The sequence below is a fragment of the Balearica regulorum genome, chromosome 8 (assembly GCF_011004875.1).
Source record: "Balearica regulorum gibbericeps isolate bBalReg1 chromosome 8, bBalReg1.pri, whole genome shotgun sequence".
NCBI classification, from domain to species: domain Eukaryota; kingdom Metazoa; phylum Chordata; class Aves; order Gruiformes; family Gruidae; genus Balearica; species Balearica regulorum.
In genome coordinates this window covers 5,486,784-5,514,580 of record NC_046191.1, presented here as the reverse complement: position 1 = coordinate 5,514,580, position 27,797 = coordinate 5,486,784, and the positions used below count along the sequence as shown (strand labels likewise).

Below are 27,797 nucleotides of genomic sequence, written 5' to 3'. Positions count from 1 at the left end.
GTACATTTCTAATGAGAAGTTCTAGCAAGAAGTAGCCAGCTTAGAGCAGCTGTGTTATTATTTAATATACATCACCATGCCAGACTGCAGGCTGCCCCAGGACTGAAATGCTATGGAATGGATAACGCTATCGTTAGGATGAGATGTTAGCTCACAAGAAACAACAGCTGACAGCACTGCCAAGATAGGGAGATGGTTTCAGCTAGCTGCACTGAGTGCTGATGCATTGATGTTTCCTTCCCCATGCATCTGCTTTGTTCCTTTGTACTAACACAGCTACTGACCCACAAGAAGGCTCCTACAGCTGCTTTGCCAAGAGAGAACCGCTCATCCACCATCACACCCCAAAACACTGCCCAGCACCTGCTAGCAGCATGTAGCACCACCATCATCCCAAATTCAGCCCTTCCCAGCCACACATACAAACTTACCAATGCGCTGGGTCTCCACCTTTCCCAGTCTCCCACTCAGGGTGAAGGGCAGCAAGGAGACACCCAAGAGTGTAAACTTAAGATAATAGCAATATGTCCCACCCAAGGGAGGACACCCTCCCTTCCTCAGCACACAGAACTCAGGTCCTAACACACACTATCCACCCCACAAACATCCTTCTCCCCCTCCAGCCCACTCCCCAACCACTCCAACACAACTCCCCACCCTTCCCTCCTACTACCCCCACCTGCCCATGTTATTTCATTCCCATCAATCCTTCCTACCCTCCCACCTCGTCTCCCAACCCAAGGTGCAGCTGGGCCATGCAGGGTGCATACAGGGCCATGCCTCCCACCCCACAGCATCCCTCCGGTGGGGATGTGTTCTACAGACCTAATGCAACTGGTGGTGCCACTTCAAGCAAAGCATCACCAAAAGGAGGGATCAACCCAAGGAAGGTGCACCAAAAGGACAGCGTCACCTTCTGATGGGTCAGTCCCCAGGCAGGTTTGATCCTTGCCAAGCACATCCCAAATAGGGTGCACCATAAGGAGGGCGCACCCCAAGGACAGTGTCACCCTCGGGTGGGTGCCACGCTGAGGATGGTGTCACTCTCAGGCATGTGCTTTCCAAGGAGAGTACCACCTCCAAGCAGGTGCGCCCCAAGGAGGGTGTGCTATAAGGGGGCTTCAACCCAAGGAGAATGCCACTCTTAGGCACCTGCCCTCCTCCCAGACAAGTGTGACTTCAAGAGGGGTGCCACCAGCTGACGGGTGCACCCTCTGACAGGTGCCATCCCAAGCCAGGTACACCATAAGGAGGGTGCATCCCAGTGTCCCCATCAGACGCGTGCAGTCCAAGGAGAGCGTAACCTAAGGGCAGTGTCACTCCCAGGCAGGTGCACGGCCGGGAGGGTGTACCCCGAGCACAGTGTCACCCAAGGAGAGTGTCACTCCCAGGCAGGTGTACCCAAAGCCGGGAGCACCCCAAGGAGCGTTCAACCCAGACAGGGTGCACCAGAAGAAGGGCACGCCCTGCGGAGGGTGGCACCCCCGGGCAATGCCGCCCTAAAGGAGTGTCACCCCCAGACAGGTGCACCCCAAGCAGGTTACCCCCCCCCCCCCCACCTGCCATCCACGGCGGGCGCGTCCCTCCCCGCCCCCGCGGCCGCGCAAGCCGCCTCCCGCGCTCCCGGCCCGGCCCGCCGCTCCCCGCCGCTCCCCGCCGCTCCCCGCCGCTCCCCGCCGCTCCCCGCCGCGCACGCCCCGCTGCTGCCGCCGCCGCCGCCGCTGCCGCTCCCGCCCGCCGAGCCGCGCCGAGCCGGGCCGGCCCTGTGCATTGTGGTCCGTCGGCGGGGGGCGAACATGGCCGAGAAGCAGAAGCACGACGGGCGGGTGAAGATCGGTCACTACGTGCTGGGAGACACGCTGGGGGTCGGCACCTTCGGCAAAGTCAAGAGCTGAGTACCGCGGCCGCGGGGAGGGGGCCGGGCTCGCCGGGCTGCACACACCACCCACCCCCCGCCCCGCCGTCTACCCCCCCCCCCCCCCCCTTCCCGCTAACGCGGGCCTCTGCGCCGGGCATCGCCTCCCCTCAGCGGCTCCCCCGCCGCGGCGCGGCCGCGCAGCATCCCCGGGGGGCGGCGGGGTCCGGCGGGGAGCCGCGGGGTCGGGCGGCTCTCGGCTGGCGGAACCCAACGCTGCTCCGCGGCACCTTGCCGGTGGGCAGCGGGTGGGAGACGCCCCTTTCTCGGGGTTGGGGGGGGGGGGGGAAGGATGAGGGGGGTCGCGGGTAGCTGGTGGGAGATGCAGACCTCGCCCTTCGGTAGCGGGGCGGTGTGCTGCCGTTGCCTGCTGCAGCTCCCCCCCCCCCCCCCCCTCCACCGCCGCCGGTGCTCCGAGCGGGACCCACCAAAACTTTCCTCCCGAACTAGGAGGAAGGTGATGGGAAGGTTGGACAGCAGGCGTCCGGGCATCCTTCCCTCTCTGTGCCGAGGCTGCGGTCCCTGCTGCCTCTTCCTTTCCACAGGGATGGCATGTGCTTCCCAGCGTGAGGAACCGGGAGCAAAAGGCGGTTTTGCTGCTGCCCCTGTGTGCATCGCCCTGGGGAGCAGGGCAGCCCTCCTGGCAGCCTGGGAAGCGGCTCCCGCGGGGCCGAGACCTGCAGCAGGCAGGGATGGAGGGGTCGGGGCAGGCTTGGGCTGTACACAGGGATTCCTCTGTCCTTCATGCCAGAGCAGTCAACTCGCATTTTCAAGGCACCGGTTTTGCTTTACCTGACTGTAAGATTTCCAAATATTTGTATTTCTTCTTCCTGTGAATTCTGCCGTTACATGCAAATTTTATCTTTGAATCAAGATACTAAAAAAGAAACCAACCACAAACCAACAACATTTATTGTCTAAGCCAAGTGGATAGCAGCGATTCCTGGTTGGAAATGGGTTTGGCTCCAGCCAGCGAAGCAGCCGCCCCGCTCGGCGTCCCCCTGCCCGCCCGGGACGTTACCCCCAGTGCTGTGGCTGGTCGAAGGGGTGATGTGCCCGCACTCAGCGACTGGAGTTTTAAAATAAACCAAAACTGACAGCAGGGGAAAAAAACCACCGCAACCACTGGAGCTAAATCCACCTGTGACCATTAATCAGGCCCCTAAAAATATATTGCTGTGTTTAATCCTAAACCACAAATTTACTGACTGAAGAATTATCGGAATAAATACTTCTAACAGTAAGGACCATTTAAATCACTCATGTATACCAGCAGACCTCAAAAAGTGCTCCAAAGGCAATTTTTTTCTTGCGGACCAAATTAAGCCTGCCAACAATAGCCTTTTTTCCTGAACTCCCTTTCAGGAGTAGCTAGCACAAACACCCCCCACCCCACGTATGACCTGACTTGGGTAACAACTGACAGTTTCCAAAGAAACATTTCAAATAACATAAAAGAGATTTCCTAGCTGAAAATCCTTTATGGGTAAGTAGTACCTTTTATATATTTTTTCCCCTTAATATTTTGCCTATAACTGACAAGTGAAATTTGGACTTGAGATTGAAAACTGAGATGAAGAAACTAGATCTCGTATTTATACAGAATCATAGCATTTTAATCAAATGAGCTTTAGAAAAAACTGTATTCACCCTGTTTAGCAAGAAACATGAGAAAAGCAAAGACATTTTTGCCTGATTGGTTCAAGCTTTGTATATATTGTGTATACTAATTGCTTTTTCACTAAGGCGGCTGGTGCCATCAGTGAGATTTCTTGTTGCTGATGTGTTTTCTTGAAACTCTGCCTTGCACAAGACTTTGTAAGAACCATTTTTTTCCTGCCTTACACCTCAAAGAAATAATAAATTACAAATTTTAAGGATTACAATTATTAAGGATATAAAAAAATGGCAGTGGAAGGGAAGGATTAGTGATGATGGGGTACTAACCAGAGCTTGGATTTGTGGCTGGAGCTAAATAGTCACTTTGAGCCATCAGAAACCAGAGAGAAGACAGAAAAAGTCCCTGTTGGGATGTTCGTTCTGGCTCAGCACTGCCTGGGTCATCGGTGAACCGATTCACCTAAAACCAAGCTAAACGCTGCAAGAGATGGTTCGGTTTAAGCCCATTCAGTTCCTTCGTCTTGTTTATAGAAAGACCGTGCAAGACACGGCAGGGAGCAAATAGGTTGGTAGATGAGAGCAGGATGTTGGTGATAATACTGAAATTCCAGCTGGAAATGGTGGTTAAAACGCAGCATTTTTTTTTTTTACAAGAGAGGAAGGTGGCAGGAGTTAACGTGGTGGATGTGAATGTGGTGGATGGATAAGAGGTCTCATGCCAAGGGTCAACGTTACTACACAGGATTTTGCCAAATACAGGGAGAGCTGGTAATATTTTCCGTGTCCTCCAGGCCAAAGATAAGATTAATTTGCAGAAAATAGAATTGAGGTGCCTATAAGGAAATTGTCTTGGATTTTTAGTGAAGCAATGAAGGAAGGAGGTGGCATCTCCTCTGCTGATGATCAGCAAGAACAGATCAGACAAATTGCTGCTGTGTTTGTCCCAGGCACATCCCACCATGGAGGTCCCTGAAGACCTCCTGTGACCACAGCCCTCGCACAACGAGAGCTCCAATCAAAATCCGGCGGAGTAACACAAATATTTTTCCATGTGGTGCCATGCACGAAGTCCCCGGTGGCCACTTGGTGGTTTCTTACCCATGCTTGTTGGCCACCAAGGTGATCAATTTGTGGTCCCTCAAGGAGGGGCAGCGCTTGGGTTATGTTTATGTTGGTTACGATGGCACCTCCGTGGGCTCGAGTCAGGGTCAGATCCCGTTTTCCCAGGCACTGTACCATTGCTTGTGTTGGAGGGAAGATAAACTAAAGGAGATGGAACAGATGAAGGAAAGGGAAAGGAAGGATGATATAACAATTTTTAACTTTGGGCTAAGATAAGGGCTGGCACAGCTGATAGGAAAGGAGTTTTCTCATTCCTCCCTAAACTTTTGCATTCTGCTGACGCATTCGCAAAAATGTTAACTGCTTGTGCTACCGGAGCTGCACCGGACACGCACCCAGAGGTAGGCTTCGTTGTTACCTGCTGTAAAAAACCACGCTGTCAGGGGGTTTAATTCTTATCTCAGCTTACTCTAGGACAAACACTATTCCTCCTCTTTTTTTTTTCTCTTATAAAAATAACTAAATTAGAAGGGTCCTCTTTCAGAAACTAATTCTATTATATCTCTTCCCTTCTTTCCTTAAAAGCATCTGATGCTGACACATTCTTGTGCCCAGGCAGGCACACTGCAAGCAGGTGGGGTAGCAGCTAAGGACACTCACACCGTGTCCCATTTGGTGCCATTATTGGGAGTTTAGGGTCAGCGTTGCTGCCTAACCCTTATGGCTGTTATTCTTTAGCAGCACAGCATGCGATGCTGCTCCTCGTCGCAGTGTCGAATCCATCTCCTCTGCTCGCCCCAGCAGAGCCCTGGTTGCTGGTTCGAAGCTGTGTCACTAATAGACAAGGCATATGCTGACATCCTCTTTCGAATACTGCTGCTCAGCTTTCCCTCCTCCCCCTGGGCTTTTAATCCTGGGGGGCAGCGAGAGGGAAGGAGAAGGCTTCCTCACCACCACCCAAAACCACCATTGCCCATCCTTGGGGCGAGAGAGGACAACCCCGCTGGAGCTGAGCTGCACGAGCATCCCCTTCCATGCCCGCGGGAGGCACGGGACCTACACCGCTCCTCATCCTGGGACCGGATCATAACGCTAACGTGCTCCAGCCCGTGGGGTCAGAGACAGCACCTCTGTGAGCAGAGCGAAGGTTGTCCTTACTGCCCCAGGTCAAAATTTCTGCATCTCCAGGCTGCAGCCAGAGAGACCTGAAAGGCTTAAAAGTCTCCCGCTACACAGCAAATTATGTTCTCTCTTTGTCTCTGTCTCTCAAGGTGTTCGAGTAGGCTTAACAAGCCACTGGGGACTGAAACAATAATATCTCTGTATCTAATGCTTACTGTAAGCAAAAGATGGATTACAAAATAGACTGTTTATTTTGAATTATTAATGTGTTTGAGCTAGCAAACCTTCGTAGAGTTATACATTTTTTTGTCGTGGATGGAAAGGAGATGAACTATTTGGCAATGGTATTAAACCCAATAATTATTCTTTCTGGGCACGGCCATTTGTTTTTTCCAAGTGTATAATAAAAATTCTTCATAGCATGTACTGGGATAAGGCCAGAAGGGGTTGTCTTGAAACAAAGGATGACAGAAATCAGGGTTTTCTTCCTAGTTCAGTGATAAACCACTTTGCTTCGCTGTTCCTCACTTTCCCAACTAATGGCTTCACACGTCATAATTCTTTAATGGGGATGAATGAATCGAGGGCAGCTTTCAAAGTACAGCTTCTTTTGCTCCAAGCCGCACGGACAGGGAACGGGAGAGCAGAGGTATCGCAGCGCTATAGGCAACCAAAGCAAATGCTGCTGGTAAAAGACTCGATCTCAAAGACGTCCGCTGCAGTTGTCGTGCCTTCCCCAGCCTCCTCGGTGTAAACTGTGCCATGACACCCTTGGCAAAGAGAGATCAGCGCTAAGACTACTATTGGCACAACAACTTGGGGAGAATTTCTTGCAGTGACCGAAGAGGCCATACCCCGGCTCCCTTGCAAGCCCAGTAAAGCTTGACCGTGGTTTTGCACCCCTTGCACACACGGTGCTTTGCAGTGTCTTGCTCCAGCAAAGCCTCCCCAGCGTGGAGCCCTGCTCTCCTCTCCCCGAGGATGCGCCAGGGAAAATGCCTCCTCGGACTATTTACAGCTCTTTCCTTGCAGTGCACAAGAGGAATTATCTGCCTCCTCCAGCCCTCAGCTAATCCCTAAATTGCATCTATACCGCAAAGCTCAGTTTATTTTCATTTCGTCTAGCAGTTTTAAGTATTGCGAGGAATAAAATGGACATGCAAAGTGGCGCTTTAATTTTCAAGGGCAGTAAAGTGTTTTATTTTTAGGATGTTCTTATTGAGGAAAGAATCTCTGGCAGGTCTTATCTGGTGGCTAATAATAGTGACCTCGCGTGCCCCGAGCGGTGCCGGCGCTGCCGCCCTGCCCTTCTCATGCCGTCTACTTACGCCGTTTACTTCTGATCAGCTCATTAAAGCCTCCAAAATTACAGAGTCTAATAATGTAATAACGAGGTTTGCTCATAATTATTAACTCCTTGCACTCTATGTTATTACTGGAAGGGTAACTTTCATAATTAGCACAAATATTTACTGTAAGCAGGTTCTCTGTGCAGTCTTCAGAAAACCATCCCTATATCACCATTTTTAATATCACATTAGAAAATGCAGAGAAGGGGTAGCTCCTGGCCAGACAACCCTTTTAGATATAAACATCCATCTGACAGTTTTCAAGCAGTTTTGGCTGTTAACTTCAGTATAAATCTTACTTCCAATGACTTTTTTTTTTTTTTTTTTTTTTTGCATGGTCTGTTTATTGATGACAAACGGCTTAAATGCTGAATTCATTTCACATTTTTGATAAGTTAGTGCAATTCCACTAGTGACAGTGGTGCTGCTCCCAGTTTGTGGTTACTGTTTGTCCCTGTTCACAGGAGATAAGAATCAGCATCTCAGTGTACCAAATGCGTATTATAAAACCCAATACTGAAGTTTGTATCTTTTGTAAAACCAGAATTTGTTCTTGCAGTACAGCAGTGTTCCTGCAGCTTGTCATCAATCAAGAAGCACGCTTGAGAAAGTATAAATAGAAATTCATTTTAGTAATGCAAATCCTGCAGTCCTATTTTGGGCAGGGAAAATCCCTGTATCATTTTTTAAAAAAAAGTGTGATGGTCTAGTTTTAAGACTGGGTTTATTAGAGATTTACTCAACCAGTGTGTTACAGTGGAGATTCTCCTCTACCATTTAAATATTATCTGTTTCTGATTGATCTAGCTTTTACATGCTATAAATCCTTGCAAATTAACTTTGGGTATGACCTCCTCCAGTAACTCACTCTGGTTTATTTACTTGAGTGGTTTTTGCAGATAAGTCCCCGCTCTTCTGTCTTCCATGACTCCACTGGGAAAACAATAAAGCGAAGAGACAAAAATCCAGTTTAAAATATTTCACCGCCTATCTTTTGGGTTTTTTTCTCTTCAAGAGGTTGCGTTTCGCTTATAAACCACAGTGTCCTAAACTGCGCGTATGAATCTTGCTACTCCGTTTAGTGACTTTGCAATGCTGTCTTTCTAATAGTTGGCGAACACCAGCTGACGGGGCACAAAGTAGCAGTAAAAATACTAAACAGACAGAAAATACGCAGTCTGGATGTGGTTGGGAAGATCAAAAGAGAAATTCAAAACCTTAAACTCTTCCGGCACCCTCATATTATCAAACTGTGAGTACCCTTTCTGCCACGCGTTCGGCTTACTCCTCCATCTGCAAAGACTTCACGTGCACAATTGAATTGGTTTCAGGAGATGGCTTAGAGCAGTAGTAGATGTCCAGTAGTAGGTGCGTGGTCAAGTTTTTGTATGTTGGAGCCAAATGTTACTTTTTGAGAGTCTCCCATTAACTTACAGGGGGCAGAGCTGACACTTTGAGAAATGATGGAAGACGTTTCTTCCATTGGGAGCCTGGGTTATTGTAACAGCCAACAGACCGATGTCCCTGTGCCAGGTTTTGCTCAGCTAAACCTCTCCAAGCTGTCCTCTCTTCCATGCAGAGGCCATTATAAAAGTGCATAGAGAGGGTCCGGGCTTTCCTGTGTTGGGATGCTATTAGGAGTTTTTGGTGATGACCCTTTTTAGGCTTGATACCTCCAGACTTCAAGCTACTGAGAATTGTGCCTGAGGAGCTGCAGCACGGTCAGGCTTGTAGAGTGAAGCCTTGGCCTGAAGTCAATAGGATTTACGTTTTAATGGCCTGATTATCCAGAGCTTAAAGGAACATTTTTAAAAAAAATTTATTATTCAGACATAAGTTTTCAAAGTTGCCAGTCTGATGAACCTGAATTTAAGTTGTAAATCAGCACCTGCACTCCAGCCTCTGGGATTCCTTCTCAATCCCCAGTTTGTGCAGCCAGTCCACATTAATGAGGCACTCGATAATATCTTTGGCATTTCTATAAAAGAAAGCTGTTGAATGGTAACTGCAAGGATAAGCTGACATTTAGGTCAGCCTTAAAACTGGCATGAGATATAGCAAATACCTGGGACTTAGAGGCAAGGGAAAACAAATTCTCTCTACAGTTAAATAACTAACCATGCAGCAACTGTTGACTTTAGAGTAACTTCACAGTTGCCTGGATTTATTGGGGAACAGATTGGTATTATTGCACGAAAAAGCCAGCAAGAGTCCTCAGCTGTGCTTCCAGCATCCTGCAAGTTAAGTCCCGTTCACACATTTGTCAAAATATTAAAGCCTAAAAATTAAACCCAGTTTAACAATGTCAGTGTCCTACGGTGCATACTGCAATCACGAAATACAGTGATTGAGAAAAGAGGTGAGGAGGAGACGATGGTACATAAACCTCTTTTGAGAGCTTTTTACATTGTAGAAAAGAAATAGTAGGACAATTAATAGTAACTTAGATGCCTGAGTCCAAAGCACTTCAGAAAAATTTAGTCGATCCTATTGATCTGTATGGGACTATCACCCGTTCGCTTGCTGATCTTTGAAAATTGTTTGAAATCTGTTTGTTTCAAATTATAACCCATGGAAATTTGGCTGTAAAAAAAAAAAAAAAAAAGTGCAAACAACAATGTGTCTGAAATGAAACAGAGAGGGGTCTCAGCTGGTGCTGCTGTGAATCCCTGTAGCTGCATTGACCTCAGCTGATCACTGGCAGTTTGTACCAGGTGGGACACTGAAATGCCTTTGCAGCGCTCAGGGATCATTTTGAATGAAAATGGAGAATAAATTTGTGAGTCAAGCGTGATAGTATTTTTTTTTTTTTCCCCAACCTAGAATATAGAGGGATTTAATATTTTAAAATAGCTGTGATCTTTTGGGGTGCTCATCTTTGTTTCTATACCTTTCCAAAGCAAGCTCCCTCTAGTGTCTAGAGTTCTTGATCTTCTTTATGCTTGATACGAGGGAAACCAGATATACCCCCTCCCTGCCCCCAGCTAACGAAGCCTTCATTTCTAAAGCTGTTGTTGCAGATCTTAGGCAAAATGGAAATTTGAAAGTCAGGAGAATCCTAAATGTGATAGGATTGTCTGGCAAATATCTCAGAGGATTATTTCAAAGCTTGAAGGAAAACTGTAGGTCTGTAAAAGAGATCCTTTCATAGACAAGTGAAAGATTATACTTGAAATAAGAGATGGCTTTTCAGAAGTGGAAAGCAATTATAAACACAAGATCCAAACAAATGCTTATTTTAAGGGTTGACATGAAACTAGTAATCTATTTAAAAGCCTTTCCCTGTTCCTCTTAATTACTATTTTTTTTTTTTTCTAAATCTGCTTGTGATTTTGAAGGTACCAGGTCATCAGCACGCCAACAGACTTCTTCATGGTCATGGAATACGTATCTGGTGGTGAATTATTTGATTACATCTGTAAGCATGGACGTGTAAGTGCCAGTACCGTGTCAGCCCAAACACTTGTGTGGGAAGGGGATGGTGTTTAGAAGCAAAACGACTGCTAAAGGGAACGCGGTTAAGGTTAAGGCCCGAAATAGAAGTTGCTTCACCGCAATCCCATCTGGAGTGTCTCGTACCCGCCTCGCACAAAAGTTGCGTGCGATTTTTTTGCAACGTTCTCTGATGTATTTTGATACGCAAACCAAAATATCCGAGGCAACATGTTGCTTAGTGCAAATATTTGGAAATCTAGCATATTTTTACAATTTTTAGCTATGGATTGCCTGTGAAAACCCCCACGGTTCCGCAGCAGATTTATGGCATTGGACAGGAAGACCACTCGGTGTGGTCTCTACCCCAGTCATTCACCTCCCCCGGGCTCCCCCTTGGCTCCACGTTGGGTTTTTTGAAGGCTTTTTAAGGATGTGGCTTATCTGAACAACATTTTCAAATGCCAGTAATCCTGCTGGCCATAAATCACCTGAGGTGTGGGTTGAGCCCATGAGAGGTGATATTATGGTTACAAAGAAAATCACTAGTGTCGGCCCTGTGGACATCCTCGGAGGCAGGGAGCAGTCGCAGGGCAAGGAGCTGAAACTGGGCTGAAGTGGACATCCAGAATAAGGCTTCAGGTGAAGGATCAGCCCATCATACGTTTCCCCTCTGTACTACAAAAAGCCGATACATCTACAGTAAATTGGTTTAGATGAGTGTACTGGTCGATGGAGCTGACTCCATTTACTTTTCGACGTACAGTTCTGATTTCCAAGCACATTTTACCCATTTGTATCTTTTCAGTGACTAATTTGGATCTTTTCTGAACTTTTGCATTCAGAAACTGAATTTTCATGAAGAGAGTCTTTAGGAAGTCATCAGTAAAAATAATCAGTCTCCACATCATTTTAAATATAATTTCTATAATAGAGCTTATACCCCTTTATAGCTAATATAGCTACATAGCTAATTAAAATCATCACAGTATTACACCTTTAGCTTTATTTTCCCAAAGCCATCTGTCCATGAGGAATTACTCCCTGCAGCATCCTCTGGGGTGTTTTGTCCAGCCCCGATCTGCACGTGCCGTATAGCAGAACTGGTCCCCTTGGGACAGCAGGCCGTTGCCTCAGAGGTGCCACCAATAAGTTCTCCTCAACAGCTCAGCTAAATTTAGGTTTCTGACTTAGGTTTCTGATTTCATCTCTGGGCTATATAATTTGAAAACACTAGCACATTATAAAACGCAAGAGGGGGGAAATCTGCTTTATTTTCTGCTTCTGGTCACAAGCACGCTGTGATTTTCTCTCTGCACCCTGGAAAATTTTGGCTCCTTGCTAAGTCAAACCTTCCCTTGCCAGCTCCGCACGCAGCCCAACCTTCAGGACTGTTTCCCCTTGCACCTTTAGGTTGAAGAGGCAGAAGCTCGACGCCTTTTCCAGCAGATTCTCTCCGCGGTGGATTACTGCCACAGACACATGGTTGTCCACCGAGACCTGAAACCAGAGAACGTGCTGCTGGATGCACATATGAATGCAAAGATAGCCGATTTTGGTATGTGACCCCAGCAGCATTCCAGAAATGCAGCCAGCTCCGAGGCGCTTGCTGGAGCGTGTCCGTGTAGCACGCCTTACAAAACCCAGAGCCTGTTTTCCTAACCACTAGCAGTTGCTTTACCTGAAAAGCCCAGAGTTATAAACACCGGCCTTTTCGCAAAAGCAGGGATTACTTATTGTAGGCTGCTTCTGTCCTGGCATTAAGAATGGAGCAGCAAAGTAATTTGCAAATCTTTGCTACGTTTTAGTATAATCACCTAATATAAAGATTTAGCTAATTTATGTTTAAGACAGACTCGGTGCAGTTAATTCCAGGGTGAGCTGGCTGTGTGTGTTTATTTTCATGCGTGTTCTCCGTACGTTTGGCCATGTGCTCTTGGCCTCACTTCATTTTACAAATGAGCAGTAACAGGAGTCTTTAAGTGGCATTACCGATTGAAATCTATTGAAATACCTGGGCTACCAGCTCCGTCCCAGTGAGTCCTTTCTAGCAGCGATAAATCCTTTTGAAGATTTACAAATTTCACAACCCCACACAATTCCCATATAAAGTAAGTGCTCTGGGATGAATTATGTCTCTTTTCCTCTGTGCTAAAGACAGAAAACTCATGGATTTGCAACTTAAAGAAGCGAAATTAGCCCGGAATGAATATTCCTTGGTTCGATGTGGAAAAAAAAAATTAAAAATTTGCAAATTAGCTCAAAGGAGTCTATCTAAATTAGGTCAACGGTTCCCCTCCAAATTTCCCCCTGTAGTTGTGATACCTCTCCTCCTCTGTGCAACATGGAGTCCTCTATGGCTGGACCTTCACATCAAATGTCAATATATAGTAAACATCTTGTTTTTAGGCTTGTCCAACATGATGTCAGATGGCGAATTTCTACGCACCAGCTGTGGTTCCCCAAATTATGCAGCCCCTGAAGTCATCTCTGGAAGGTAGGACATGTCACTTCTAATCAGAGCCTATGTGAGCACACGGTCTTTAAATTTCTTCTTGGGATTGGAAACGGCTTTGCACATCTAGTAAAAGCAGCTGAATCCTTCCAGCCTGTATTTTACGTTTGGGTGAATCCGCTGGCAAAAATCTGAATGTTTTCTTGGTTATTACATTTCTCAATAGCTGTAATGGCAAAACATCTTTTGCTAAAGATGTTTACTTTGGAGGAATTATTAATAGCTGATGTTGACTGTTTTATATTGCTAATTAAAGAGGGTGAAAATTACTCTTTGGATGCAAATTCCGAGGTTTCAGATGGAAAGGCTTTTCCAGGTGCCCCCCTTCTCTCCTGCCCACCTATAATATAGAACACAGTGTTAAGGGGGAAAACTATTCACTAACAGAAGAATCAGGAAGATCTTTAATCACTTCCCTACGCTGTCGAACTCATGTATTGAAAATACTTGTCTTCTGCTTCCTTAACCTAGAGGGTTTTTTTTTTTGGTAGGTACAACCATCATAACTTTGTTTTGAGTTGATGAATTGAATTCACAAACCTCCGGTGTGGTTGCGTCTCTCAGTGTGCAACATCTGTACAACGCATGGCACGTTGAACGCACTCTGCAAGGTTGAATTGGACTTTGCCATGTTGATACAGAAGTGTTACCTCCTATATCTTATTGTCAGGAACCTAAGTTACACAGAATGTACTTATTTCCCTAATTCTCTCCATAATAGCATAGCAAGGATTGCAAATGCAGATTTTCAAATTTGCAGCCCTCTGTATGGTCCTGCAAACTGCCCATGTCCTTATTATCTGCCCCGTATTTTTGAATCACGCCTTGCGTGAGCATTAGTTTTCCTAATCCAGTGCATTTTTGCCTACAACTGTAGCTTTTAAATACAACATTTTGTTCAAAGTATGTTCACTGTGATTATGTTTATTTTATCCCTGTTTACAGCAGTGCAAGTGTTGGCAGAGTATCCTAGGAATTAGACCAGCATCCAAAACCCCTGTTGTGACTGCATGCGAAAGCAAGTAAATCCTCATTGTCAAGAGGGGGACAAAGCCAGAATCTACCGTGATTCCAAAAAAATATTAGTATTATTTCCATGTCCTTTTCATTAAAGGCCAGAAGCGCATTTTTTTCAGTTCGTATAGGAGACAAGGCAGATTAACAAGAAGGCTTTAGTCCCTGTATGCAGAGCCTGATCGCTCAAAGGGTACAGGCAAAACAGCTTATTAACGACAAAAGTAAGAAAGAAACCCAAACCCAAGCCTACGTGTTGCACTTGTTCACTGGCTGCCGCTGCAGCCCTCCCGCATCAGTACCGCTTACAGTATCAGTGATGCTCGAGCTTTATCCCCCTGAATCGTACGCCAAGCTGCCCTTTTCTCAGAGCCATCGCAGTGTACGAGAGCTACACGTGGCGGGGGGAGGCACGGCGTGCTGTTCCTGCAGCGGGATGCACGCCTTGGGTGGGTGTGCGGGGCAGGGCTGAGCTGCTGCCCGGCTCCTGCTGCCTTTGCTGGGTAGAGCGGGAAGGAGCGGAGCGTGAAAGTTCAGCTTTCAGCGTCGTAAAGTGCGTCTCATTTGGGCTTGAAAGTCCAATCGGCTGTTCAGGTAGTGTGGTTATCAGCAAAAGCATCAGGCTTCCTATCTGTTAGCATCAGGCATGGAGGCAGGACCAAGGGGGCATCTAGCTAATGGTCCCCTTTTCCAAAACGGCTTTGCTGCTGTCCCTGGCCTCAGCAGGGAAAGTCTCGCCCTTGGACAGCAGAGTCGGTGCTTTGGTGGTGTTCAGAGAATGACTGCATGCGTGGCCGGTCTTCTTGTACACCGGTGTGTCTGCATCGGTGCTTTTCAGGAGGAACAAGCGCATGGAGGATGCTGCTGCTTCATGAAAACAGTTCTGTATTTCCATTTCGGCCTCTGTATTTTGGTAGGATTTTGCAGCCCAAGGGTAGGCACTGCCGCACAAAACCTCTGAGAAAGAAAGCATGGGATGTAGCAAAAAGAGATAAACAAATTGAGCAAGCAAGCAGCAGCAGAACCCATATATTTGGGGTGTCTCGACTTGGTGATGCCCGGGAGCGCATTAGGAGCTTGTCGGAAGCAGGAGCACTTGCATACCGGCACAGAAACTTCAACCGAAAATAAACCCTCAGAGATACAGTATCTGGTGCTGTTTAATCTGCCTCACCGAGTGAACAGAAATTGCTGGCTGAGCCCTTGGGGCAAAGGAGCAAATAGCCTGGCAGAGCTCTTGGAAATGTGGGGTTTGGCTTTTTGGAGGGTCTGGTGGAGGCAGGGACGTGCACGGCCATCCACGGGAGCGTGGGCAGCCCACGCCAGCTCTGCCGCGTCTTTTCCCCTTGCCCTTGGGTGATTGTGGCTTAGGCAGGTTTGGTTGGGGGGATCCACGTCAGCCACCCTGGGGTGGGCTGCAGCTCTGGCCCCCATGGAGCTGGCAGCGGGTCCCCAGCTCACCCAGTGGGACCTGCACCCTAAAGAGAGGAGGACGAGGAGGATGACACCTTCCTCCTGCCCTTGCCTTCACGCAGGCTGTACGCTGGCCCAGAGGTGGACATCTGGAGCTGCGGCGTTATCCTCTATGCCCTTCTCTGCGGCACTCTGCCGTTCGACGACGAGCACGTCCCCACCCTCTTCAAGAAAATCCGGGGAGGTGTGTTTTACATCCCTGAATACCTCAACCGCTCCGTTGCCACTCTCCTCATGCACATGCTGCAGGTTGACCCTCTCAAGCGAGCAACCATCAAGGACATCAGGTCAGCCCGGGTGGGACGGGGTGGGCTGGCTGTGTTCGGGGCGGCTCCGGCGTACTGGTGGCAGAGGGTGGTGGCTGTCCTGGGGGTGGGCAGGGTGGTTTACAGGAATAGTTGGCTAATGCAGCTGGTTTTTGTCCTGAGTGATTCAAGGAGCACTCCTGCACCCTTCTGTGCCAATGGAGACGTGGGTGATGATGCACAGGGTGGTGACTTTATACGTATTATGTGTGTGTGTGTATATATATATATGAAATGCTATTTTACTGCATTATAAAATAGCCTAAAAAATTCTCTTTATGGTGCTTAGCAAAACCAGCTATATCGTGCAATAATCCTAAGAACTTAATATCCACCAGCCATTTTTCATTACTTTATTTCAGGACCACCTCCCTCTGCGTACCAGTTCAGAGTAAGAGGGTAATCATTGTACTTAGTGTCTATCCAATAAAAAAGGAGGAGGAATGCAAGAATTACTAACTTAATCCTTAAATATCGGATATAGTTTAAAATATGAGCAAATGGTTCCTCTTTAGATGTGGTGTAGTTTTCTTGTCTAATCAATGAGTGCAGTGCCCGTCAACATTTTGTCTGCATGCATCACTGGAGATTCAAGGTCAAGGGAACAACTGGGCTCTCAAGCAGGTATTTGTGCCTTCAGAGATCATTAAAAGTTCATGGCTGGCAGTAGGACTTCAAAATTCTCGCAATCTGAGGCATTTTAGAAACGTTTTGTAAAACTGGAGCCTGAGAGGCATTTTATGAAGTTTATAGTAATGATTACTTCTAGCTGGTGTGCTAAGCATACATGTAAATGTTACTGGGGCTTTCAGGAGTTGTCAGGTTTTTAATGCATTTGCGATGGATGGCCTTAATTTTACCCTTCAAGTAAAACCAAGTAAAATGCCTTTTTTAATTCTTAAGTCCTTAAGACTAGAGGATTTAATTACATGTTAGAGCAGCAGCACGCGTGGCAAGATTACAGCTGCTACGTAGAACCTATGGACAAACCTCTCTCTGGCATTTAGCACTTAATTATCATTGACTTTATTGTAAATCAGTGAGAATCGGGTATCTGGATAGCTTTGGTGCTCTGTATCCCTGTCAGGCCCATAGTAATCAAAAAGCATGAGTAAGTGCTGAGGTCTTACTGCAGAGCCAGGTGAGCAAGCAGCCGTGCTTGCAAAGTGTCATCGCTGTTCCAATACCGGGGGGACTGTGCAGGGCTGGGTTGAGCTCCCCATTCTGCGGCCGAGGATTAGTTTTAGCTAGACCAAGCAATACAGGTGAGGTATGTGCAGTCACCCAATTTTGCATCCCCACCTCCCGTGTCAGGAGACTCATTTTGGCCACTTCCTCCCCAGTTTAAAAACTGCTGCTCTTTTAGGAACGTCGACTTGATTTTGTTTGCCGGTGCCTGTGTGGCTTGGTGCTGGCAAGAGAGGATTTGGAGTCACCGTGCTGGAAGCACATTGCTTACTCCTCGATGAAATGCTTTAACCACCGGGACGAGGCTGCCCGGATGCTTTTGGGGAGAAAGCCGGGGACTGGTGGCAATGGTTCACCTTGCACCGAGCTCACGGTGGCTTCTCCCTGCCTTTCCCCAGGGAACACGAGTGGTTTAAGGAGGAGCTGCCCAGTTACCTGTTCCCAGAGGACCCTTCCTACGACGCCACTGTCATCGACGACGACGCGGTTCGGGAAGTTTGTGAGAAGTTTGAATGCACGGAGTCGGAGGTGATGAACAGCCTGTACAGCGGTGACCCTCAGGACCAGCTGGCAGTGGCTTACCACCTCGTCATCGACAACCGGCGGATCATGAACCAAGCCAGCGAGTTCTACCTTGCCTCCAGCCCCCCGACCGGCTCCTTCATGGACGACAGCGCCATGCACATCCCTCCCGGGGTGAAGCCGCACCCCGAGCGGATGCCGCCGTTGATAGCGGACAGCCCCAAAGCGCGCTGTCCTTTGGATGCCCTCAACACCACGAAGCCAAAACCCCTGACTGTCAAAAAGGCCAAGTGGCACCTGGGAATCCGCAGCCAGAGCAAACCCTATGACATCATGGCCGAGGTGTACCGCGCTATGAAGCAGCTGGACTTCGAGTGGAAGGTAGGGAGTGCTGGTGCTTCGTGCTGGATTTCAAGGGTCTTTTTCTCGTGAGCAGAATTGCTCAGGGAGGTGCATAAGTATGGTTACAGCCTCACCTGTTTCCAAATAAACCGTCAGCCCTGTTGTTTCTCATTGATACAAAGACGCTGAATTAAGATGCTGGCTGTGGTTCAGTATCTGTGGTGTTTGTTTATGGCGCAAAATAAGAGTTTTCTTTCTCAATGCTCTTAAGCCTCTCACTGGAAAGATGAATCTGCCTCCTTTAACTGTGGGGTTAAGAGGAGCTGGTCACATTTCTAATTTTAGTGGCTAATTCCTTGTGAGGTCATCTCGAGAGCTCCTGAGCAAAGTAACTCTTATTATTTCTGCTTGGATCTTAGCAGTCACGTGCGCTGAAATGGCGTGGTACGCATCTTCTGAAAAGATGCACAGGTGAGGGGCAGGGAGGCGGTGGGGGCGGGAGTTTGTGCCACTGATGTGGTGGCATTTTCCTCGACGGAGCGGTGGTCGTGGGCCAGATGTGCTTTCAGACACTTACTGATTCCCCGGTTTAGGGCTCAGCTTCTTGAAGCTCGATTGAAACCCAGATGACATTTTAGTTAACAGTACTCCCTTCAGATATTTCTTCAGAGCTACACAGTATTTAGTCACAATCTTTTCCAAAGTCCAATTACTAAATCCCTAAGTTGGCTCTTAATGTTTTCTGCTGAGCCTGATTCCCCAAATCCCGGTGCAGTCGCTGACGTGAGCTCTCCTGACTCGTGGCAGCAGCCTTGTGCGAACGTCAGGAGCAAGGTGAGGAGAATTTCAGTCCAAATCTTCATCCCCAGCGGAGATACTCTCCTCGCTCCAGGTCCCAAGGGTTGTTACAGTGTGAACGTCACTGTGCCACTTCTTCAAAGCCTCCTATCTCCTCCTTATTTTTGATAAAATTACGTATTTAAAGCCAAGTAGCGCCCAGAAACCTGATTTCACGCCCCAGCCAGGAGATGGACTGTCTCCAGATGCATATGCCTACAGCAGCCAGACATTTGTTAGCTGCGTAGTTTTACAGAGAATAAGCAAACCTGATGTATTTCTGGTAGAGCTTCACAAACCAAGTCAGCTCAACGTCTTCGTGTGGGCAGTGGAGCTTAGTTTGTACGAGGAGGTTTCACAATAGTCTTTCCCACCCTAAGAATAACTCCAGGTGTGACTCTTCCATCAAAATAGCTTTCCCATCCATGCAATTGCTTCGTAAATATAGCACGGAGAAAAGATCTCATTGCAAACGAGATGCAGCAGATCGTGGGCTGGGAAGCGGCGAGAGGAAATACACAGCTCAAGGCTGATTCATGAACGGTGACTTCAGCTGCGCTGGTGGGAGAGGTTACTGTCCCCAGCTGCCCAGCCTGCCCTGGTTTCATGGGCACATCAGTTTGGTGCCTGGCAGATGGGTCGCGGCAGCTTCGTCTGCCAGCAGCTGGAGAATCAGAGCCCTGAGAAGCATTTTTCAGAGAGAGGAGGAAACAGGATGTGAAGCTGTTTGCTTAATTTTATAGGCATTATTCTTTCTAGGAACTCTGTTTTTCTCAGAAGATGTCTTGCTAGTATTTAGAAAAAAATAAGTAAAAAAAATGTTCTTCTTACTACCTTGAATCTTACTCCTGAAAGCAAGTTTCCCGTTGCAGGTGGTGAACTCCTACCATCTCAGAGTGCGCCGCAAGAACCCGGTGACAGGCAATTACGTGAAGATGAGCCTGCAGCTCTACCAGGTTGACAACCGCAGCTATCTCTTGGACTTCAAAAGCATCGATGGTAAGCGGGAAATGATGCAACACAAGATGTAAAACACATAAAATGGCAAGTTTGGCAGTTTAAAAAATAATTTTAAAATCATTCTTTGCATATCAGAACGCTTATGCAGTTGCTTCAAGTCAGCGAGAGCCCTTTTAATCCATTTGTCTCCACTCTTGTTACTAGTTCCTTACCAAACATGCATTGCAGATTGCCAAACTAATACTACGGGTTTTTTTGTTTTTTTTGTTGTTTTTTTTTTTAAATATTCAAGATGATGTGATGGAGCAAAGGTCCGGCTCGTCCACACCGCAGCGCTCCTGCTCCGCCGCCGGCTTGCACCGGCCGAGGCTGAGCATCGATGCCGCGGCGGCCGCCGAGTGCCAGTCGCTGATGGGTTCTCTGAGCGGCTCCTTCGTCGGCAGCATCCCCTCGGTGACGCCACGCCTGGGGAGCCACACCATGGACTTCTTCGAGATGTGTGCCAGCCTGATCATGGCCCTGGCTCGCTGACGGGCAGCACCGAGGCACCGGTCCCTCCGCACATGGTATTGCACTGTGAGGATCTGGTCCGACTTGTCCGTTCCTTGTTTCTTCTGCTTCGTTCCTCCTTCTCCTCCGCCGCCCCTCACCGCTCCCTCGCCTGCAACACAGAGTCAATTCCAGACCCCAAACGTACTCCCCTCTAACAAGGCACTGAGGAAATTAGGGATAACTTTATTTCACTCGTTATACCGTGGTGAAATGCATCCAATATCCTTTTTTTTCCTGGTGAACCAAATGGGAAATGTTGACATGGCTGTAAAATAGCAGATGTATCACTGAGTTTTTGGAAAACACCTTCCCCCTGGTTCGTCCCGAGTTAACGGAGCCATGGCCAAGCTTTCTGCGATGTAGGTAGCGTGCCGTGAGGTTGATGTTGTATCCCCTTTGCTGTGCAGAGCAGGGGCAGGATGGGCTGAGCCAGGTCAGAGGGGTCGACCAGGAGCGACGTGAGACGGAGTGCGGGGGTAGTGAAGTAGCTCTGCGGCATTTGCACCCGGCGAGGCTGCTGGCCTCTGGTAACACTTTCCTCCTAAAACCAGCAGCTGCTGAGACACTTCTGCACTAGTGCAATATGCCATCCCTCCCCTCTGGATTTTTTCCCCTGCTAAAGATGGGGAGGGAAGGTGGGATGTGCAACGGTCCTGTTGCAAACGTGCCGTGGGAAAGCCTCCACGTGTCAAGTCTTTGCAGAGGAGTGTCCCATAAGTTGCTTGATTTCCTTCTCCCGAGAGCCCCGGACAGCACTGACCCGTTCACCACGTTCAAAGGTGAAGGCTGCTTGCCTTTTTCCCAGCCCTTAACCTTCGTCCCCCTCCAATCCGCTCACCCTCCCCTGCCTCACCGCCAGCTCCAGGGCCCGAATCCCAAGCAGGATTCAGATGAGCCGCCGACGGAGGGCAGGATGCCGGTGAGCCACCTGAAAACCCAACGCTTCGCCCACCAAGGGCGAGGATCATCAGCCAGCAAGAGCCGGCAGCGTCGCGCATCTCCGAAGCGCTCGCCTCTCACCTTTCCCGCAGGAAGCCTTCGCCCGTGGTCACCACCCTAAAACCGCTGCCAAATCCGCCTTTCCTGCCTTCCCCGCTCGCAGCCTCGTGCCGCCGGAGACTCGCTTTTCATGCCGAAGGGCTGTCCCGTCCCGCTGCTGCTCGCTGGACTGCCACCTTCACCGCTCCGCTGATAAGGCAGGGATATCCGAGTTTTACTGTTTCTTTACTACTGGCTATCTGAAGGACAGGATTTTATTTTTTAAGACAAATGACGGGGATTTTTAAGGTCAAATTCTTGTTATTCAAGGGTAAACTCTAATGCATGTGTGACTTCTTTGTTTAAAAGAATTATTATTTTTGATTACATAGGCTTAATCGAATGGGCAGCATTGGCATCTGCTTGGTTTTGCTATGGTATTTAATTCCATTTACTTGATTGCGAAGGAACGTAATAGTCTAATCAGTCAAGGAACAAATGCTTTATGAAAACTTTGCCAAAAAAATCCTGGGTGGGGTGGGTTTTTTTGCTTGATATTTTTGTGGTTTGTTCTAAGAAACAAAAGGAGAGTTTGAGCAATGTTGCTGGTCCCAGGTATGCGGTCATTCAACTTAAAAAAAAATTTAATCCATCTTTTTGATAGCTTCTTGTGACCCGTCAAGGTTTTTTGCTAGGTTTTTTTGTACAGTTGCACTTTAATTTATACTTTCTGCAAGTTTCTATGAGAAGCAAAGGAGAGAATGACACATTAAGCCTTTTGTACTGATCATTTTAAGTAATGAAGACAAATACGGGGTATTCTTGCCATCTACTGGCAGTTAAGTGGACATTTTCAGCTTGAAGTCCCTTTTTTTTAAAAACACAAAATTGCCTTACTTTTGTTACAGATTACGCTTGGATTCTCACTAACGTGACTTTACAGCTCCAACTTTTCCAGAAGCCGCACAAAGTAGAAAGCTTCCAAAAAAAAATCAGTTTTGCTGTTAAGTTCTCATACGCTAAATCCAACGCAGCAGCGGTTGGATTATAAACCCGACAGCAGAACAATTTTGTTTTTAAAAGAAACACTGGAAATATTTGTAGTACTCCTAGGTTTTGTAATGAGCTTTTTATTATATTCTCATTATTAAATAAATACCCCGGGGTGGAGGATGGCTTTGGTACTGTGCCTGGTGGCTATCGGCTGATGCGTGTCTCCAGTGCCGCGGTGTGAGCGGGTCATACCTGGCGAGGATGGAGAATCCAAGCTCCTGCGTGCAAAAAACCCCACCCCAGAGCCAAAGCTGAGCAGCACCCAGCTCTTTAGCAGCTTTTGGATCAGCGCTGAGACCCAAGCGAACGCTGAGCAAACGGCCCTAAGTGGTTCTGGGTGCTGGAGATAAGCCCCTTTGGAAAGGAGCAGGAGAGGACGGCCGAGCAGCCATAGGGGTAGACATTAATTTCCATCCAGGAGACAGTTAGGAATGTCCATACACCCGCCATGAAATGTTTCGGAAATGTAAAAGGCTGTTTAAATCCTCACTCACGACGGAGCGTCTTGCCAAGGTGCTTCTTCTGGAAACACCTGTAGCCCGGTCGATAAGGGGCTGGTGCATCAGCTGTAACCTGCGGTTCAGAAGCATGTAGGTGTACACATGTCTTGCCTTAAAATGCCACTTGTCCTCTGGGATTTCCTTACCCAGCCGAACTAATGGTATTAAGCAGCAGCAAATGCCCTTGGGAGGAAATATTGGCTTCCTGGAGGCGGGTGGGATTTCGAGGTGATAAAATAAGCCCTCTTGGCGTTTGGCATCTTCTCAGACCCATGCGAACACTAAATCATATATGGATCTGCAAAACCAGTCCTGCCAGGGAGGCAGTGAGAGCATTGGTTTTCCATATGGAGAGAACCAAAGAGATGAAGCGACTTTCCTGCTCCATGTCAGCAGAGGCAGTGGAGCCAGTTGGGCCGATGGAAGTACCTCCTTGACGAATGCATCGGATTAAACTGTCCATTACAGCCTTACCCAAATCCACGCTGCGTTTTGAAATATTCTGAGAAGTTTCACCACTTCTTTTTATTTATTTTACGTTCAAATAGGCTGTTTTCTGGTTCCCAGCTGCAAAGCAGCTGCTGACCTCCAGTTACATTTTCCAGAGGAAAAGTTTTAACTTCCACGCTGTTACGCTGTGGTCAGTTTTTTTGAGTTATGCTGGTACATGCACGAGCATCAGGAAAAGCAGGGTAGACATATTTGAACTACAGAAACTTGAAGTACTCCAAGTGCAATTCTTCCAAAGCCACTGGACAGCTGTGCTTTGCAAGCCACAAACTCACCCAAATTTTGCTGCGGCCCGAGGCAGGAGAGAGACAAAATGCACAGGATCGAGCTCAGTTAGGCTCCAGCATTAACCTCCAGCTCCTGGATGAGTTAATTCAGAAATAGTTGGAAAATATATATATGTATATATTATATACGCATACATATATATATATATATATAAAAAAAATGTAGGTAGCATCCCTGTCATTGGCCTCTCAGGTTCGTTCGCCCAGCGGGGTAGGTCTGTGCCCCGGACGCCTGCCATCGCACATGCTGATCCCGGCGTGCGAGAGGACCCGGAGAAAAAGGGGTGATATTTTTACACCCTCTCCTAGGTAAAGCCCTTGAGTAGCTTAGCTGGTCCCATCGGACCCAGCACGGCCTCGTCCGGGGAAGGGAGGGAGGTGGCGTCGGGAGCATCCTGCCCTCCCACCCGCCCCGGCCAAAGCCTGGGTGCCGATGGGGTTTGGGGCAGTTTTATTTTCCGGAGTCGGAGCTGAGCAGGTGAAGGCAGTGGGATTTTTTTCCTCTTTAACAGGTCAGAAATGCATCTTCGGCGTGTGTGTCCAATTTAGCATTTCGTAAGGTGTGTACAAGCACAGGGGTATGTATGGGCAGTGTTGTAAAAATTGAAGCAACTGGTTAGTATCTGTTATATATACGTTTTTTTGTGTGATTATAATGCCATTTGTATTGGAATAGATGAAGTTTGAACAAAATAACCTTTCTGTCTACTCCTTTTCATTTTACTGCTCTTTATCATCAGTCACCTTGTGTGCACCCATATAGAAGGGAGAGACCTATACGCAGGACAGGAAATCGTGCCTTCGACATACAGTAGGACTGCTGGAAGTCGCAGCTTTATTTCAGGAGGTGCACAAATCCCCCAGCTTATGCAGAATCCCACCGGTGAGACATGCAGGCCGTGTTTCTAAATACTTGAAGTACCATTTGTTGTGCAATTATTTGGCTTCACCCTTTTATTAGCTGAGAGGCAAGGGGGGAAGAAGAACCGCACGTCCGTCCCGTGGGATGAGCCAAACAAATCCCCGCTCCAGCTCCCACAGTATTTTACTGGAAAGTTTTAGGATCCATTTTTTGTTTCAGGTTTATGATGTACCTACTAGAGTCACCTTTCTTAAGGTCTGTCTTTGGTTTGGGCTTTGCGTTCAGGGCTTTCCTTTGGCTTCCTTAGCCCTGCCCTTATATATTCCTTTTCGTCATACACCTATTAAAAAAGCAACAGCTTCCTGTAATTCTGAATTTCCCGTCTGCCTCTTGGACATGGAGTTAACGATTCATTCAGAGGTACCTCGCTCCCATGCCTGAGAGATGACCTGGTTTTTAGAATTCCCACATTATACCTATTGACCAAACACTGATTTTTGCTGAGAGCAAACCTGGCGTTACATGTATTCGATGCACGTTTTGGTCGTCAAAATTAGGAGAACTGGACGGTAAATGGGAGCTCTAGCTGCAAAGCTTGAGTACGCTTTTGGTGTTGCAAAAAGTCTGTGTTCAACAAAAGCCTTGAAATTCCTGCTGAAGCTGCCTTAATTTAAAAATCAAAATTCATTTGTAAGACTCATCTCTGGGTTTTTTTTTTTTCAAGTTTTGAAATAGTTTATTTATCCTCATCTCACAAAGCTGTGAAGTAGCTACTGTAGACATGGTAATATTTATTCTTGTTGCTGAAAGCATGTTCATGTGTTCTGTATCATGTTATATTCACATGTGTTGTACCTCAATGCGTTTGTTTTTTGGTTGTGGGTTTTTTTTTTTTCTTTTAGAGCACAAAGCAAAACTGAATCCCAGGATAACTGTAGTGTCCATGGCCCAGCAAGGCTCTGGGCAGAGAAACCTCAGCTCTATGAGAGACACGAACCGAACAAGTCCTTTGTAATTTTTTGTTCGTACTATAAAGAGTATTTATGATTTTTCTTTTGTTAAAATACTGAACTTTAAGAAACTCTGAGTATAAGCATCCCTTCATACATATCATTAACATGAAGCTCAGAAACGAATTCTGAGCTCTCTAAGTACTCCGTCCTTCTGGGCGCTTTGTAGTTTGTCAGCTGATGGACTGGAGAAGGTTTTGCTTCCAAATTACTTGCTTTAGTACTTTCTGGGTCTAGCTGTTGTGGAAGGGCACGGAGCCTAGGTTCAGTTTTGTCCTTTGTGCAAGTAACTGTGCGTTAGATAATCACAACGAAGCCTTTTTCCTTCCATTTATGGTGTGGAAAGTGTTTCTCGATGTACTGCACTGCATGTGATAGCCATCTCCATGGTTGACATTTGCACTTTAATAAACTCAGAGATGAAAAGAGACAAGAGCAACAAATCCTTAAAACTTACTTATTGCCCAGTCCCTTTTTGCAGGCTGGGCTTGGCTGGTAGAGTTTCCCTCCGGAGATGCTCCCGGCACATCCTGGCTGCGGGGCCATGGATGCCCCCAGGGCTTGGGGCGGGGGGGGCAAAGGGGCAGGGAGGAGAATTAAAATATATACATATATAACAAAACCAGCTTCCCCAACCCAAAATACGTGCCAGGAGCCAGGCCTAAAGGGGTTTTTATCTGTATTAACGTGCATCCAGCAGAGCTGATGGACCTATGCTGACTCAGATCCCCACTCCGAACGCAAAAGCGCGGGGAGAAGCATTTTAAAGATATTGCAGAAAAATAACCTTTCGTTGCAGGAAAGGTGCTTGGGGAGGAAACTGGGGACTTAGTTCAGACACGGCTGCGATGCTGAGGGAAGTAAATCCGGTTAAAGCAGAAAGCTGCAGTGAGTGCTCCAGTTGTGTCCCTATCCACAGTGTCCCCTTCCACAATTTCTGTGCTACAGAATTGGCTTCCAAAAAATTTCAGTTCTCCCTCAGGTATCAGCAAATCAGAACGGTTATCACGATGATCTCCATTCTGAGGAGGAACAAGAAGGAGTAGGGTTTAAAATTCACGTGAGAATTACTTTAAGTTTTGCTGTGTTTAGGATATACCAGCAAAGCTATAAAAGAAAAAAGGAAAAAATTAATTTCCTGCCCAATATCTTGGCTTAAATATAGCCAACCTGTGGTTTAATTGAGGAAATCTAAGTTGCTATATGTAAAGCATTTTTGTATTGTTTGAAGTCATCCCATATCAAGCGCTTTCCTTCTGTACATGCATTGGAATCTGTCCATGAAGAAAAATAGTTTTAAGTGCATTGCAAGGCACCCTCGCATTAAGTCAGCTGCCAACGCCAGCGCAAAATTGTGCGTTTCGCATCGAGTTGGGTCGCACCCCCCCAAGGACTGTGCGTAATTGCATTGGGATCGGGGCCCGATCACGTATATCACAGGATATATCGGGAGGGGTTTTTTAAAAAAACCTTAAAAAAAAGAAAAAAAAATTGTTAAATAACTTCCTTAGGAGGCAAGAAAGAACTAGCACATGTGGTAATACAAGATTTGCCTATACTGCTCACAGAGCGTGTGATTATTAGACTTCAGGACCTCTGAGCTAGTGCTGGATGCGGAGGAGGATGAGGAAGGAGTCGAGGAAGGGGATGTTTTCTTCGTAGCATCAATCCTAAACATTGCCATGGGAAAAAGCCCTCCAGGTAAACCATCTCCACAACTTCCATCGGGACAATTCCCTGCGAAGGTGAAGGACACAGCGCACGTCCCAGCCTGTTCTGAAGCCAAACACACGCTTCAGCTCCCCGAACTCTCCAGCTCTGCTAGAGAAGTCTAAATATTTGGGCTGGCAAGCCTGCAAAGCTGCGCATGCTTACAGGGGTTTGTTTTATTTATTTTTTATTGCAAGGATGGATGCAGGCCAACGCACTTAATAGTAACCACATGGTAAAATAAATAAGAATGCCTGTTTAGACTTAAAAGTAAACGTTAAATATTTGCTCTGGTTTTTTTTCTGATGTCTTCTATGCCAGCTTTGAAATGGCTGTGTGGCAAACAGCACTTTTTAAAAATTTTTTATTTTATTTTGTTGTGTTTTCTTAAGCCTGGCACATTTAATAATTTCTAATTAAACCATCTACATTTTCAGGATATTTATGAGCAAACTGATACAGGCTCTTAAAATGTGCCGGGGAGAGCAAGAAGCTGTACGCTACAGTCGTATTTAAGGTTATTTTTTTTCCTTCCAAAGCCATGTAAAAACCCTACCCACATTTTTCTGCTTTTGAAAAGCTATCCACTGGATACACCGAGGAGAAGCCATTAAGAATTCATATTTCTCTTCCTACATTTAGAAGTGTTTTTCTTAAAATAAGCAATCATCCTCCAGGC

General features: G+C 47.1%; 1 protein-coding gene across 3 annotated transcripts; it reads left to right on the top strand.

The window, feature by feature from the left end:
- Nucleotides 1-1,666: 1,666 nt before the first annotated feature.
- Nucleotides 1,667-23,684, top strand: PRKAA2 (protein kinase AMP-activated catalytic subunit alpha 2). 3 transcript variants are annotated; one of them, XM_075759313.1, is made up of 9 exons: nt 1,667-1,890; nt 8,179-8,320; nt 10,407-10,500; nt 11,914-12,058; nt 12,910-12,997; nt 15,565-15,789; nt 17,394-17,898; nt 19,569-19,695; nt 19,949-23,684. In XM_075759313.1, the coding sequence occupies exons 1-9, from the start codon at nt 1,797-1,799 to the stop codon at nt 20,185-20,187; spliced, it is 1,659 nt and encodes a 552-aa protein (XP_075615428.1). In that variant the 5' UTR covers nt 1,667-1,796; the 3' UTR covers nt 20,188-23,684. The 3 variants fall into 3 exon arrangements, with proteins under 3 accessions (XP_075615428.1, XP_075615430.1, XP_075615429.1); XM_075759315.1 differs by lacking the exons at nt 17,394-17,898; nt 19,569-19,695; nt 19,949-23,684 and having other exon boundaries at nt 1,671-1,890; nt 13,961-15,706; XM_075759314.1 differs by lacking the exons at nt 15,565-15,789; nt 17,394-17,898; nt 19,569-19,695; nt 19,949-23,684 and adding an exon at nt 13,507-13,920 and having other exon boundaries at nt 1,671-1,890.
- Nucleotides 23,685-27,797: the final 4,113 nt, after the last annotated feature.

What these genes read in the sequence shown, in the direction of transcription:
- PRKAA2 (XM_075759313.1), top strand. Translation starts at nt 1,797, where the DNA reads ATGGCCGAGAAGCAGAAGCACGACGGGCGGGTGAAGATCGGTCACTAC. An exon ending in GCAACCATCAAGGACATCAG is followed by an intron (nt 15,790 to 17,393) that starts GTCAGCCCGGGT and finishes GCCTTTCCCCAG; the next exon opens with GGAACACGAGTGGTTTAAGG. An exon ending in AGCTGGACTTCGAGTGGAAG is followed by an intron (nt 17,899 to 19,568) that starts GTAGGGAGTGCT and finishes TTCCCGTTGCAG; the next exon opens with GTGGTGAACTCCTACCATCT.